Raw genomic sequence first — 15,861 nt, 5'->3', positions numbered from 1 at the left:
GCCAGCGGGGACTACAAAAGTCTTCAGCACTGGACAAGTGATAATAAAACCAGACTGAATTTAATAGCAGACTCTTGTACTGTACAAATGTACTTGTTTTAAAATCTCCTCATTACAACAAAATAAATGAAAGCAAGTTATGATGTAGGCTTGGCTGGAAAAACAACAGGAAGAGGAAATGTGTGTGCTCAGGCGCGTGTGCTGATGCCCAGCCTGACTCAGTCTTGGCTTCAGCTATAACAATTATCAAGCTGGAAATAACAATCATTAGAGATGACCCAGATGCAATGAAAGGCAGAATTTATATTAGAGGCTTTTTCACTTCTAGAATTTGAAATAATGACATATTAGACTGGATCAGGTTTTTATTATCACTAAGATATTAAACCATTGACGGACGTTTCCAATTAGATGTTTGACCATATTATGACACTGTGAATGCAAAGGTAGCGTTTGGTAGGTTGGAAAATATTCATTTTGGGTCAGCAGTCAGGTACATACTGTTAGGATGGCTTTAACCACACCTAATGTAGTTGGAGTGGTTAAAGCCGTCCTTAATCTGCTCTGTGGGTAAGAGCTCTCTGACTCTAAGGGTCTGCAAATTAACCAAGCAGAAACCTCTGAACCGAATGAAGCGCCAAGAACTGCAGTTCTAGAAAGAAAACTTAAAACTATCTGTAAAAGTATTTAAAACAGACAAAAACAAGTTTCCTCCTTTTAATGAGCTGCACAGGAATGGGATTTTTGAATAGCTGCTTTTTATCATTTTGTTTTATTTTGCTTTGCCGATAACTAAAGATAGGTGTGCACACTCCAGCACTTCGACTTCGTTCCCAAATGTAACAATTTCTGACCGAAACAAAATAAAAAATAACACAACACAACAAAGTACTACTGTTGGGACTTCTTCTAGGTGTGGACGCCTGAAACCAGAGGTGACTACAGAGGTCTATAAACCAAAGCCATGACTTGATGATGGTACAGCACGTTAAGTCTCAGCCCTACATGTCTGTAGATTATAGATTACAGTCACATGATCTCTGTTTTCTTGCACCTCCCAATTCAATTGCATAAACAACTAAACAAGACACTCAACTCTGTCACCTGTAGCGCCTGCAGGCTGCCGTTTACCTCAGCTTTGTGCAAGGAGCTTGATGGAGTCGATGGAGTCGGTGGAGTGATAATGAGGTGAGCTGAGGGAATCCTGCTCCTTTCCATCTGTGAGCGCTGTTGTTCGCTGGCGTCAGTGAAACTTTCTTTGAAGCAGATCTAACTTTGTCGGACTTGGACACTTTGCAATGAAACTTATACGATGTGAGAATGTAATCAAACTGCTCGTCAGAGGGAAAGTTTGATTTTTAAGACGTTTAATCATTAACTGGTGTAATGTTAGCTTAGAGAGCAGTGCAGAGGATGAGGACACGATGAGAAAGATGATGAGGAAAATGTGCGTGGGCAAATCACGTATGTCATTTGAAAGAGCTATTAGTGATCTTTAAATTAAAAGTAACTTGTAAGTGTTACTATAGCCAAAAACATAAACACAGATATGCAGAGCAACGATGTCCATCTCAGCCACTGGTTTCAAGATGGCAGGGTAACAACAACCAGTGTATTTTTAATTTTACGTTTAGAAGAATGAATCAATTTTCTAGAAGAAACCATCCCACACTAATCAATAATACGTACAGCATCATTTTTTCTATTAAATAACCTCAAAGATTTACCTTTAAAGCTGCTTTATAAAGTCATGAAGAAGCAGCATCTACGTGAGGCAAGAAAATCACTCAAGGATCAGTCAGCTGCTTTTGGAAAAACACTTTCTTAATAACACTAAGATCACAGTTTCCTGCTTAATAAATCAGATTTTCTAATAGCGTGTGAATACTGTCCACAGTTAACTTCAGCTCCTCTATTAAAAAGCGACACTAATTATTAAACAGTGTTTGAATGTGGTGCTGACTCCACATCTTCATACTTTTAAAAAATACATCATTATTATTCATGAAAATGTAAGGCCTTCCCATTTTCCATACTTTCTGTTACCGTCTCATCTGAGTCCTTCACATTAGTCACCGTGCCATCACGTGTCTCTGCTGAGCGTCTCCATACTGAATACGATACCATTTTCTTTTAATGGAAAATGTCCCTGGATATTTATTCGCTGCTCTGCTTCTTCTTTTCAACACAGTTTCTGTCGTCTTCCACAGAGTTTAACGTACAAACTTTTGTTGGACCCAAAAACTTTATTTCACTGAGCTATTAAATCAAAAACTGTAAGTTAAGAGAGGTTGTTTTAAAGCTGCTGCTTTGTGGGTTTTTGTACAGTAACACATATTTGGTCATTTTGCCTCTGTACACCACCACTACTATTTAAAAAAAAAGTATTGCATTCACCGACACATATTTATTCACAGCGCTCAATTACAGTGGAAACCATGTGGAGTGGTAAAGCTAACAATCTGGTATGTTCCTAAATGCATAAATAGAGCAGATACCTCAGCAACACCAGAACACCTGAAAGGCTTGATGGTCGAACGATTTCCCTGAAAACAACTTCATAACATCGAGTCTCAAACATTCCCAAGGAGGAAGCTGCATCGTCGTCACAGTCTACAACAACAAGGCATCAGCATGACTGTCAATAACAGATGCATGCAGGCACAAACCACTGGTTACACTCAAGAACATCTGAAAGACACGAAACCAAGATTTAAATAATGAAAAGTATAGAGAAGGAGAAAAACCTGTCAAACATGGTGGAGGAAATGTTGTGGAATAGGCATGGACTCTAAGTCTGTCAGTGGAACCGGGCCACTGCTGAGTGTAAAGGGCTACACGCTCAGATTCTGCCAAACGCTACGAAACTGATCAGACTGAGTGTCACAATGAAAAGAGATAAGGACTCAAAGCTCAGTGCAAAAGAGTTTCTCAGTGGCTGGATCAGGCACCTGAAGAAAAACCCGAAGACGCACAAACAAAGAAAGGTGGCACAATGTTTCCAGAGAGAAAACACAGCATTTGGTGATGTCCATGGATTCTGGACTGCAATGGATTTTCATTCAAGCACAAAAAACAACACTAATGTTTAAAATGATGTCAGTTTGTCTAAGCTGGTGAAAGTGGGCTTAAAATCCCCGTTCAAAGACAGATGTTGTGCTGCTTTTCCTCTTTTAAACATTCGCATCAGAATAATGCAAATAAAAATAAAACATGCAGGGTCGTCCACTTGACAGTTGCACCCAGACAAAGAGCTTTTTAACCATAAAACCCTTGCAGTGAAGGTAACTGAAGGTCCCTGTGGGATGTGCGCAGGGACAGACAGGGGTAACAAAGGCCCAGGCAGCAGCAGATTTGTGTGTCTTTAGAGACCTGCAAGGAAGCCACAGGGAGCAGTGCAGCGCCAAAGCTGGCAGCTGACTGACACCCCTGTCACAGTGCCAAAAGCAGACTGGGTGAGAGTCCCTCGGAAATTCTGGAAACAGAGACGGCTACGTGCAAACTTCTCCTTCCACACGGTCGCCTACGGAAACCGTGTTACAACTTGTTGACTTTGTGGCATGTTGGCCAAGGCTCAAGTAAAGTGTGAATATAATATGGGAAAACATGAAAGACGGGGTTGTGGAGGATTTATACGAAAAAAGAAGAGTTCTCAGGGACGGGCTGGAGGCTATCCTCGCTGTCATAGGGTGAGGGATGCCGTACACCCTGGGCAGATCCCAGTCTACTCCAGGGCACAAGCAAGAGTTTGATAATGACAACAAATGAGACAGAAAAGTAATCTCATATAAATATAAAAACTGATATCATCATCTTTATTTTGTTTGGATCATCTTTCGAAGCCAAACTGAAAATACAATTCAACCCGGCCAGCACTAATGTCACCACTAACAAGCAGAGTCAATAACATTGATTATTTTGACACAGCAGCACTTGCCAAAGCGGTAAAATATAGTAAGTAACAAGCAAGCAGCCAGTTCTTGAAATGAATGTGTTGAAAGCAGAAAGAATGGATGAGCACACGTATCACAGAAAAAGTCTCAAATCTTTACAGCTAGCAAACGCCAAAAACACAAGTCTCATAAAGTCTTACGGCGATTTAAATCAAACTCTGGTCCATTTTCCCTCCTTGGTGTGATTCGCTTGTGCAGATGTGAACACAGGAGTCGCACTGAGGTGGCTCAGGAGAAAATGTTGGTGGTTTGATTCCTGGCTGCTAATCTGCATGCTAAATATCCCACGTTGCTTCTGGTGCATCAAACCAGTGCAGAACCAACTAGCAGTTGTATCTTACAAGGTTGAGCTAAAAACCTTCCTGTAGCCACGGATACTTTGGATTCTGGGATGCAGCAAGGTGCTATATATGTGAAGCAGTCTGTACAAGTCAGCAGCTAGCCATGCTCTGCTAAAGTCAGGATGACAGCATCTTCTTCCTGTACTGTTGATCGGCCGCAGACACATATGTGGACTGGACATTCTTGTGTTGTTTGTAGCAAAGCATTTTTGTTCATTTGGTGTTTTTCCTCTGTGTGATTCAGAGCAAATAAACTATACGTGTGAAAATCTGCTATATATACTTGCAATCATTTATTTGGAATCATTTATACACGAAATACAGAAACTGATATTTCATATACATGTTTTTAAGGAGACAGTTGTAGGGAAGCTAAATCACTGGATGCTCTTGTCAGTAAGCAGATTGCAGCCACTGTGTTTTACTGCCTACTAGAATAGAATAGAATAGAATAGAATTCAACTTTATTGTCATTGCACATGCACAAGTACAGGGCAACGAAATGCAGTTTGCATCCATCCAGAAGTGCTTTAGTGATATAGATATATTACAATACATATTAGCAATAGTATAGATATGTGAGTATATTACAGAAATGGGTCTATTATGGTATGTTATAATGTACACGGTATGAAGTATGTTATGAATATTCTATAACTATAAGTATGTACAGGCTGTAGTGAGTACAGGCTATGTACAGGATATAAATATGAAATTTAAAAAAAAACTATACAGAAATGTGAGCTATGCAAGTTATAAACAGTTGTAGGATTAAAAATTATCATATGTACAGAATGACTACTACACTACACGCATAACTGAGCAGTGCAAAAGAAAAAAAATGGTGCATGTCAGCTTGCATGTGATTTTTCATCAGGGTTTCTAATTGTCCTGCTCGCCCCCCTCCCTATCTGTTGGTATTTACAGAGTGAATTATTTCTGGCTTTTCAAAAACTCCAGTTAGCTTATCAACAGCTTGCACCCAGTTGAACACCCTCACTTATGCCTGATTTCAGAAAACAGGATAAGATCAATTGACTTAAAACGCAGAGCTTCTCTGCCAGTGTCTTCTTTTCCTTTCTAAGGGAGATGGCTTTCGTTAGGCTGAAACCCCCCAGGGCAGAAACACTAGTGGACACCTCAAACAGACTCTAATGTTCTTTTAACATAAAAGAAACTTCAAACTTCTGACTGATGGCACGAACTGCCTGAATACAAAGACCATCCAAATACCACCAACACCAATAATAATTATTCTGATATTTTTTTATTTTTGTATGTTTCCAGGTGTCAGTCTGACACTAAAGAAACCTTTATTTAGCGCTTTATATAGCCTCTGTAGGAATTATATCTCACTTATCTTAACTGCACTACTGTATAGCTCTGTGTAAATAATCATTCTGTACATTCGATAATTTTTAACCCTACAACTGTTTACAACTTGCATAGTTCCCATTTCTGTATAACTGTATATCTCAGATTCTGTAAAGTTATTTATTTCATATTCTGTATAGTTTTTCATATTTATAGCCTGTACATAGCTTGTACATACTTATAGTTATAGAATATTCACAACATACTTCATACCGTGTACATTATAACATACCATAATAGACCCATTTCTGTAATATACTCACATATCTATATTATTGCTAATATATATTGTAATATATCTATATCACTAAAGCACTTCTGGATGGATGCAAACTGCATTTCGTTGCCCTGTACCTGTGCATGTGCAATGACAATAAAGTTGAATTCTATTCTATTCTATTCTATTCTATTTGAACTATTGAAACGTATTAATAACTTGAGAACAAAAGAGAAATAAAGAAAGTGACAGTTAATGTGTGGAGGAGTCTGTGAATCAGTGAAACAATGAAAAAGTGATAACCACCAGATCTGAACACGGCTCAAACACATGCTGACCTGGTAGGAGTCTGTGGCCTCACGGTCCACTGAGCGGCTGACTGACACGGCTCCTGAATTCATGTCAATGGTGAAGAGACCTTTGGGATCCTGGTCAGCACCGGGGCCTGTCATTCGGAATATTTGTTCCCTTGGCTCCCCCGTTGAAATCAGCTGCAGACATATGGACACACACACATATTCATTCTAGTAAAAGAAGCTTACAGAGGCTTCAATGGTGATGCAAATCCCTGATAACTACCAATTAAAATTTTATAACAGACTTTGATTTAATTTCATCAGTTGGTAAATTCATCTCATCTGAAACAAGAAATTTCACATCATTTCCCTGAGCACTGGAGGCCTGCTGCGACTGCTTGCACATGCATCATCAGATTCCAGTGATATAAGTGGAACAGTTCAATAATTCATATAAAAAACAGTTTTTCTTAATAATTAAGTGAAAATGTTATGTTTTGTTGCTTTTATCATTGTTGTAATTTAGGTCACAGGAAAAAGGTTTTGAACTAAACGCTAAATTAAACACTGTGAACAAAGCAGTGATGCTTTTCAGGAATTCTGCCAATCTAGTTGGCTCACGGTTCTTTTTTCTGAGGCGGGAATGATCTGACCCCGGTGCTTTTTGGATAGAGGCACTCACATGAGTCTGTCATAGCCAGCAGCATGAGCGGGTACCCCAGGAACAGGAACAGGCCGGTGCAGAAAAAGAAAAACAGACAGAACAAAGCATTTTAGTAACAAATTTAGCAACAGTTACTAAAGCTCCTGAAAGGGCAAAAAGTGAGAGATTATCTGGATTACACACTATTATAACTAAACACCACCTTCATCGTCAATATATCAAATGAGGAATAAATACAATAAAATATAATATATTAAAAAATATATAATAAAAAGGAATAAATTAGCATATTTTTCGGACCATAAGGCTTTTATCGAGTGGAAAAAAGTTTGCGTTCATCCTCCAGCTTCACTGTGTTTATGCTAACATAGCTGTGTAACTAGCGATCACGTAGCACATCATTATATACCAGCTAGCCAAACTTCAGTAACCCTACAAACGTCACTGCTGTTTAGTTTTCTGTCTTCATTTATGTTGGAAGTGACAGCAGAGCTGTACCTTTGAATTTTTCAGAAATCTCTCAGTCAGAACATGCTATATCATCTTTAGGTGGAAGCTAGCGAGCTAACTTCCTGCTAACTTCTAACTCTATTAAACTTCATAAATTTTGTTTTGCTGGATGCCTGGATGTTACACCTGGTAAAGCAGCCACACTGATCATTTTATTAAAGATGAAAGAATTTAGACAGTTTGTAACTCTCAGTGATGCTGCAGTGTTCGTTTGACTTTGGGACCTGAACTTGACGGAGTTTAGGACCCAGAACATCTTACTATTCATCACTGATTGAAGAAAATAAGAACAACCCCAGGTTTCTCTTCAGCTCTGTAGCCAGGCTGACAAACAGTCAGAGCTCTATTGAGCCAACCATCCCTTTAACATTAACTAGTAATGACTTCATGAACTTCTTCACAAATAAAATGTTAATCATTAGAGAAAAAATTACCAATAATCATCCCACAGATGTAATATTATCTACAACTACTCTTAGTACCATTGATGTTAAGTTAGACTCTTTTTCTCCAGTTGATCTTTCTGAGTTAACTTCAATAATTACTTCCTCCAAACCATCAACGTGTCTTTTAGACCCCATTCCTACAAAACTGCTCAAAGAAGTCCTGCCATTAATTAATTCTTCGATCTTAAATATGATCAAACTATCTCTAATGATCGGCTATGTACCACAGGCCTTCAAGCTGGCTGTAGTTAAACCTTTACTCAAAAAGCATCTCTAGACGCAGCTGTCTTAGCTAATTATAGGCCAATCTCCAACCTTCCTTTCATATCAAACATCCTTGAAAGAGTAGTTGTCAAACAGCTAACAGATCATCTGCAGAGGAATGGTTTACTTGAAGAGTTTCATCCTATGAAGCGCCTTGAGGCGACTTTTGTTGTGATTTGGCGCTGTATAAATAAAATTGAATTGAATTGAATTGAATATTAGAGCGATTAGAACATGCTGTAGGTATTACAGGTACTGCGCTGCAGTGGTTTGTATCATATCTATCTAATAGACTCCAGTTTGTGCATGTAAATGGAGAGTCCTCTTCACACACGGAGGTTAATTATGGAGTTCCACAGGGTTCAGTGCTGGGACCAATTCTGTTTACATTATACATGCTTCCTTTAGGCAGTATCATTAGAAGACATAGCATACATTTACACTGCTATGCAGATGACACCCAGCTCTATCTGTCCATGAAGCCAGATAACACACACCAATTAGTTAAACTGCAGGAATGTCTTAAAGACATAAAGACCTGGATGGCCGCTAACTTTCTGCTTCTTAATTCAGATCAAACTGAGGTTACTGTACTCGGCCCTGAAAATCTTAGAAATATGGTATCTAAGCAGATTCTTACTCTGGATGGCATTACCTTGGCCTCCAGTAACGCTGTGAGGAACCTTGGAGTCATTTTTGACCAGGACATGCCCTTCAATGCACATATTAAACAAATATGTAAGACTGCGTTCTTCCATTTGTGCAACATCTCTAAAGTTAGAAATATCCTGTCTCAGAGTGACGCTGAAAAACTAGTTCATGCATTTATTACTTCCAGGCTGGACGACTGTAATTCATTATTATCAGGATGTCCAAAAAACTCCCTGAAAAGCCTTCAGCTAATCCAAAATGCTGCAGCAAGAGTCCTGACAGGGACTAGAAAGAGAGAGCAGATTTCTCCTGTTTTGGCTTCCTGTTAAATCCAGAATTCAAAATCCTGCTCCTCATAATCAGGCCCCATCTTATCTTAATGACCTTGTAGTACCATATCACCCTATTAGAGCGCTTCGCTCTCGCTCTGCAGGCCTACTTGTTGTTCCTAGAGTATTTAAAAGTAGAATGGGAGGCAGAGCCTTCAGTTTTCAGGCCCCTCTTCTGTGGAACCAGCTTCCAGTTTGGATTCAGGAGACAGACACTATCTCTACTTTCAAGATTAGGCTTCAAACTTTCCTTTTTGCTAAAGCATATAGTTAGGGCTGGACCAGGTGACCCTGAATCCTCCCTTAGTTATGCTGCAATAGACCTAGGCTGCTGCATTGAATCGTACTTGTTATTAACCTCTGTCTCTCTTCCACAGCATGTCTTTATCCTGTCTTCCTTCTCTCACCCCAACCAATCACAGCAGATGGCCCCGCCCCTCCCTGAGCCTGGTTGTGTCGGAGGTTTCTTCCTGTTAAAAGGGAGTTTATCCTTCCCACTGTCGCCAAAGTGCTTGCTCATAGGGGGTCATATGATTGTTGGGTTTTCTCTGTATCTATTATTGTACAATCTACTGTACAATATAAGGCGCCTTGAGGCGACTGTTGTTGTGATTTGGCGCTGTATAAATAAAATTGAATTGAATCGATTAATCCACGAGGCTCCTGAGTACGACAGCCGCAATGCTCCAACAATCCATCAAGCGGTGCGGCTTCATAGCTTACTAAAGTTGTACTAAAACATTTTTGACAGATTTTTGAGCGCTGTGTAGCACATAATATTGGTTCGGGGTCAGTAAGCACAACCAGAATTCATATGTAAGGCCCACTGTCGATTTTTGAGAAGGTTAAAGGATTTTAAGTGCACCTTATAGTGTGGAAAATACGGTATGTTACATCTTCATATTTCTTATGAATTATGGGGTTACACTGCATATTCACAAATGTTCTGTTCAAAACATTGTGACCCGAAGAACCAGGCTGTCAAAACCATGACAACTTTAAAAGCTCTAGAAATCATTACCCCCAAAAGGTAAGGATATAGAATTAGATACTTCTGACCTCATTGGCCAAATTAATGAGTGATTAGAGATTTGTAGGAATTGAGAATATTTGGCAAGTTTGTATACAGCGACTAGAAAACAGTAAAGATAAGGTGTGTGTGTGTCTGTGTGATTTCATTTGAATCATTCATTTCCTGTCTCGTCTTATGGATCAGTGTAGCTCACACCTCACGTTGTGTATTTTTTTAAACTTATCAAAAATAAATAAAGTAAATCACACAAAAATGTTCAGAAAACAAAGGAAACCAAAACATCTTGAAATCCATCACTTCTATAAATCTGTTCTTTCTAAATGCCACAGAAGCACGCCGAGGGTCATCACCAGTGTCAGCACTCTGGGCCTCAACACTGTCGCTGTGTCAAGGACCTAAATGGTCACCCTGTATGGTGCCTGTGATAAGAGAAATGCCACGAGGCTGCCTTTAATGAGAATACACTTCAATGGGACAGCAGCTAAAATGAAGGCCTTTCTACTCCCACTTGAAAGAGCATGGGACATGAGACTACAGCGTTACAAGCCTGCACCAGATGAAGCTGAAATGCTTATAGCCTCTCCAGAGCTCTCTGTCATTTATCTCTATGTCGTGCTTCATCTTTTCCCTCTGCTCCCTCTCGCTCTAAGGCTCCTTGGTCCCCCGGTTCTTACTCTCTCTAATATGTCCATCCTAGCTCTTCTGTTAAGCATCAATATTTCTTTATATAGTCATCCTTTTCCATTTCCTCTTGTGCTTCTTCTTTTTAAAACATAAAGAAACATCCACATTTTTAAAAAAGCTTAGCAGTAGGCAGCTTTTTATGAATAAGCGCCGCATGCTGAGAATATCTCCTCTTGGCTTTTGTTTTTCTTTTTTTTTCTTTAAAAAAATGTCAATATTAAAAATTAGAACGGCGTAAAACGTCGTCTTCGTAGGACAGAACGCGAAAACAAAACCCAGCGCTGCACACACTCAAACAGGTGGCACTGCTGTCATTAAAGACAGAGATATTTCTGGTCTGTAATCACAGTGACAGCCAGCACCTGCAGAGAGTGACAAACTGGGTCAGATGAAGAGAAGTGAAAAAGAATGAGGTGCAACATTAGTTGGATTCACAGATGGCTTGGCATCAAACTTTGATAGGCGTGGGGGGGAGTGGAGGGAAAAACAAGAACAGTTGTAGAGGGAGGCAGGATGAGGAGAGAGTAAGTGAGAGAGGCGGATGTAGGGACTGTGGGAGAGGGAGAGATCACTGATAAAGGCACAATAACTTCAGCTGGAGAGTAGCTGAAGTGTCAGGAGAAGTTTAGGCTGATTAGACGATGTCTCTGTGGGGCCCCAGCGTGATAATTTACTGTGCACATGACACATACTCTCTGTGATGTACACGCATGCTGGCGAAGAAATGTGCTCCCAGTGGCTTTGTCTCCACTGAGTCTGTCTCCCTGTGTGTGTGTGTGTGTGTGTGTGTGTGTGTGTGTGTGTGTGTGTGTGTGTGTGTGTGTGTGTGGGAGGACTGATGGGAGAATCTCACCTCTTTCTATCAGATCTCATTACCACCCAAGCATACATGAAAGACTGCTGGGCTTGTGATACTGCAGGAAGATGACAAGAGGTGTGCTGCTGCTCTGCAACACCAAACAGCAGCTTGTTGAAAAAATGAGCAGCAAAACAATAAGACCAACAGCAGAGTGTGTAAGTTTATGATTGGTTTTGGTGTGTTAAAACCAGCGTATGCAAAATGTCGGGTGGATGAGGAATAAAACCTTGTATAGGTGTGTGTAGCTGTATACCTGTGATTAGTGATGTGAAACAGGAGTTGAAATACCGAGTACAGCCTTACTGCTTCCGTGGGAATCATACGTAGCAGTAAGCTGCTGCTAATTTCCCACGTGTGGGACTAATAAAGGTTATCTTATCTTAATCAAATGCACTTTATTAATGAATCATGAGCAGGTGTGAGCACCTCTGTAAAAACAGAACTTTGGAAAGTTTGCAGCTCTGGAGCATTCAACTGTGCGTTAACATAATGCCACAATCTACCCAGGAGTGGATGCTGTGACAAATTTACCCCAAAGTCCCCAACGCTCAGATAAACTGCAAATAAAAAATAACATAATAAATTATAAGCCTGGATCAGCATGTTAGATGTCAATCTTTACTACAGAACACGACTAGAAAAAAAGCTGAACAACAACAACAACAACAAACTTTATCTATACAGCACATTTAAAAACCAGTGGTGTACCAAAGTGCTTAACATGCAAGAGGGTAAGATGAAGTAACAGGGAAGGATGAGGGCTATGGCAAGGTACCAAAATGTGCTAGCAGCTTGAATGGCATTAAAACACACGAAGGCAAAAGAATTGCATATAAAAGCATAAAAGAAGGCTAAGTGTAGAGGATAAAACAGTCAAAAAAAATGTAAAATGAAGATAAGAATAAGCATTAAGCTAACTATCAAGCAAGCGTTAACTGGTAGAAAAGGCGAGGCTAAATAAGTGGGTTTTTAACTGCGATTTGAAGGAATGGATGGAATCAGACTCGCGGACAGCGATGGGGAGGTTATTCCATAAATCGGGTGCAGCCAAGGAAAACGCGCGGTCACCTCTAGTCTTCAGCCGAGATCTCAGCAGTACCAGGAGTGACCGGGAAGATGATCTTAATGCTCTAGTAGGGGTGTATGATCTAAGTAGCTCAATGAGGTAGCTTGGTGCTATATTGTTCCAATGCAGATCAGCAAGGACAGGGGTAATAGAGACACGCCGCCCACTACCAGTAAGGAGACGAGCAGCTATGGAGGAGAGTAGAGTTAAGACCAAAGTAAAGTGAGTTGCTGGTTTCAAAAGCTGTTTACCAGGAGAAAGCCTCTTGTTTCCTAGAAGAACACTGCAGCACAGCTACAGTTTGCAAAGTTGTGTTACGTGCCAAGGGGTGTACGTGCCTACGAACTGGTACCTGAGGCCTACAGGCAGAAATTTAGGAACCATAAGAAGTCTAGCAGTCAAACATATGTGGAGTTTGCACATGAAAAAGGGGCTCTTTTTGATAAATGGTGCGCCGCTAACGGAGTTGGGGATGAGTATGAGTCGCTGCGTGAGTTAATGCTACTGGAGGATTTTAAAAATTCATTACCTGAGAGGCTCATAATGTTCTTAAATGAACAGAAGGTGACGTCAATGTCCAAAGCAGCTGTGTTGGCCGATGAGTTTGTGCTAACTCATAAGAATGTTTTTACCCGTTTCCCATCCAGATAGGCCCACAGCCATGCGCTCAGCACGGCTTGAGTCTAGTTGCTCTGCTGCGAGGCCAGTGAGGCCAATGAGGGGGCCCTCGCCTCCCCACGGTGAGCGTGAATGCTTTTATTGCCACAAGAGGGGTCATCTCATTGCAGAATGTCAGGCATTAAAGCGTAAACAGCAACTATCCTCACAACCAAAAGGGGTGGGACTGATTAAAGCCACAGAGAATGAGAGGGCATTTCAACCAAACACTAACCACCCTGACCCCTGTTTCAAACCATTCATTCTAGAGGGAGTGGTTTCGCTGACTGGGAATCCAAATGATCAACAACCAGTAAAAATACTGAGAGATACAGGGGCCTCTCAGTCCATCATTAGAGAAAACGTCTTACCGTTTTCTGAGGAGTCATTTTGCCAGTCCAGTGTTATTGTCCAGGGAGTAGAACTCGGATTTGTATCTGCCCCTTTGCACACTATTCACATTCAGTCTTCATTAGTCAGCGGAGTTGTTAAAGTGGCTATTCGTTCTGCGTTGCCCATACCAGGCATTGACTTCATCCTAGGTAATGACCTTGCTGGAGGCAAGGTCATACCCATTCCTGAAGTGTTAGACAGACCCGAGCTGAGCCGGGATTCTGACTCAGCCCAAGACCAGCTTCCCATCTTTCCAGCTTGTGTAGTTACGAGGGCCCAGACAAAAAAGTATGGTCCTGACTTGGCCGATTCCTTCATGAGGTCAGATCCCGTTGGTGATGTGATTAACTTTACCTCTGGATCTAAGGTTCAGGCCACAGTTCCACCTGCTGACAAAACACAACCAGTTCTGGATTTGCCAGTCTCCCGAGAGGAGTTCATTATTGCACAGAAAAATGATGTAACCCTGTCCAAGTGTCATTCCTCCACTCTCAGTCAACAGGATGCCAAAGGGAAAAAGCTGGCTTACTTCTCTGACAAAGGTCTTCTGATGCGCAGATGGACAAGTGAGGTCTCGGAAGACGCTGACTGGTCTGCAGTATATCAGGTGGTGGTACCAACTGCTTATCGTACCCAGGTACTGTCCTTAGCACATGACCACCCATGGTCAGGACATTTGGGGGTTAATAAAACATACACCAGAATTCTGAAACATTTCTTCTGGCCCGGACTGAAATCTGATGTTGTTCAATACTGCCGTACTTGCCATGTATGCCAAATGACCGGCAAGCCAAACCAAGTAATCCCCCCCGCTCCTCTCTGTCCTATCCCAGTAGTAGAGGAGCCATTTCAAAAAGTGATTGTTGACTGTGTGGGGCCTCTACCTAAAGCTAAAACTGGAAACCAGTTTCTGTTGACGATCATGTGCGTTTCGACCAGGTTTCCCGAGGCAATCCCACTACGGAGAATAACAGCTCAGATTGTTGTCAAAGCACTGTTGAGATTCTTTTCAACCTTTGGTCTGCCTAAGGTTGTGCAAACAGACCAAGGTACTAACTTTAAGTCTAGAATGTTTGCCCAAGCCCTGAAAACATTAGGCATTGAACACATAACCTCGAGTTCTTACCATCCTGAAAGTCAGGGGGCACTAGAGAGGTTTCATCAGACTTTGAAGTCTATGTTAAGGAAACACTGTTATAGTTCCCAACGGGACTGGGATGAAAGTGTTCCACTTGTTTTATTTGCCTGTCGGGAAGCAACCCAAGAATCTCTGGGATTTAGTCCCAGTGAACTTGTGTTTGGGCGTGAGATGAGGGGTCCTTTGAAGGTTTTTAAAGAGAGGCTGGCTACACCGGTTGACAACACCAAAAGCCTTCCAGAGTACGTCAAGACACTGAATGACAGGTTGAAGAGGGCTTATTCCTTAACCAGGAACGTATTAGCCACGTCACAAGCGAAAATGAAGAGACACTTTGATCAGCGGGCTGTTGACCGTTCATTTCTGCCAGGTGACAGAGTGCTCCTTCTCCTTCCGGTGCCCGGCTCCTCTCTCTCCGTTAGGTTCTCTGGTCCTTATGTTGTAGAGAGAAAACTCAGCAAGACTAACTACATTATTCAGACCCCGGATCGCAGACGTCCCACTCGGGTGTGTCATGTCAACATGATGAAGCTGTACAACTCTCGTGAACCTTCAGCTGTGCCATCTGTGGTCCAAGAGCAAGTGGTTACATCTCCGATGGCTTCGGTGACCAAGGTGGAGATTACTCCAGATGAAGATGGGTTGGTGTTACGAGGTGCTGAGCCTCAAAGTGCTCGACTAGGTAATTCTGTGATATTGTCAACCCTAACACAATACCTGTCCCACCTTCCTGCTGAACAGAGCAATGATATTATAACACTCATATCGGGATTCCCATCTCTGTTCAGTGATATCCCGTCTCAAACCACTGTCATAAAACATGATGTGGTGCTCACTAACCCTACACCAATCAAACAGCGCGCTTATCGGGTTAGTCCTGCAAAGAGGGAAATCATAAAACAGGAAGTTGAGTATCTTCTTCAGAATGGATTTGCAGTGCCAAGCTCCAGCTCTTGGAGTTCACCATGTCTCTTAGACACTAAGTC

The 15,861-nt window shown here is 41.3% G+C and overlaps 1 protein-coding gene across 1 annotated transcript in view; it reads right to left on the bottom strand.

The window, feature by feature from the left end:
- Positions 1-15,861, bottom strand: part of cdh13 (cadherin 13, H-cadherin (heart)) — a 436,452-nt gene that overhangs the window by 223,869 nt on the left and 196,722 nt on the right. The window contains exons 5-6 of the mRNA XM_085461175.1: positions 6,864-6,869; positions 6,224-6,376 (exon numbers count right to left, since the gene is read on the bottom strand). Coding sequence (XP_085317301.1) covers positions 6,224-6,376; positions 6,864-6,869 — 159 coding nt within the window. The remainder of the gene's footprint in view (positions 1-6,223; positions 6,377-6,863; positions 6,870-15,861) is intronic.

Source organism: Copadichromis virginalis, linkage group LG7 (assembly GCF_057382275.1).
Source record: "Copadichromis virginalis isolate Kocher_CV1m ecotype Utaka linkage group LG7, C_Virginalis_male_GT1.1, whole genome shotgun sequence".
NCBI classification, from domain to species: domain Eukaryota; kingdom Metazoa; phylum Chordata; class Actinopteri; order Cichliformes; family Cichlidae; genus Copadichromis; species Copadichromis virginalis.
This window is presented reverse-complemented; position numbering and strand designations above follow the sequence as displayed.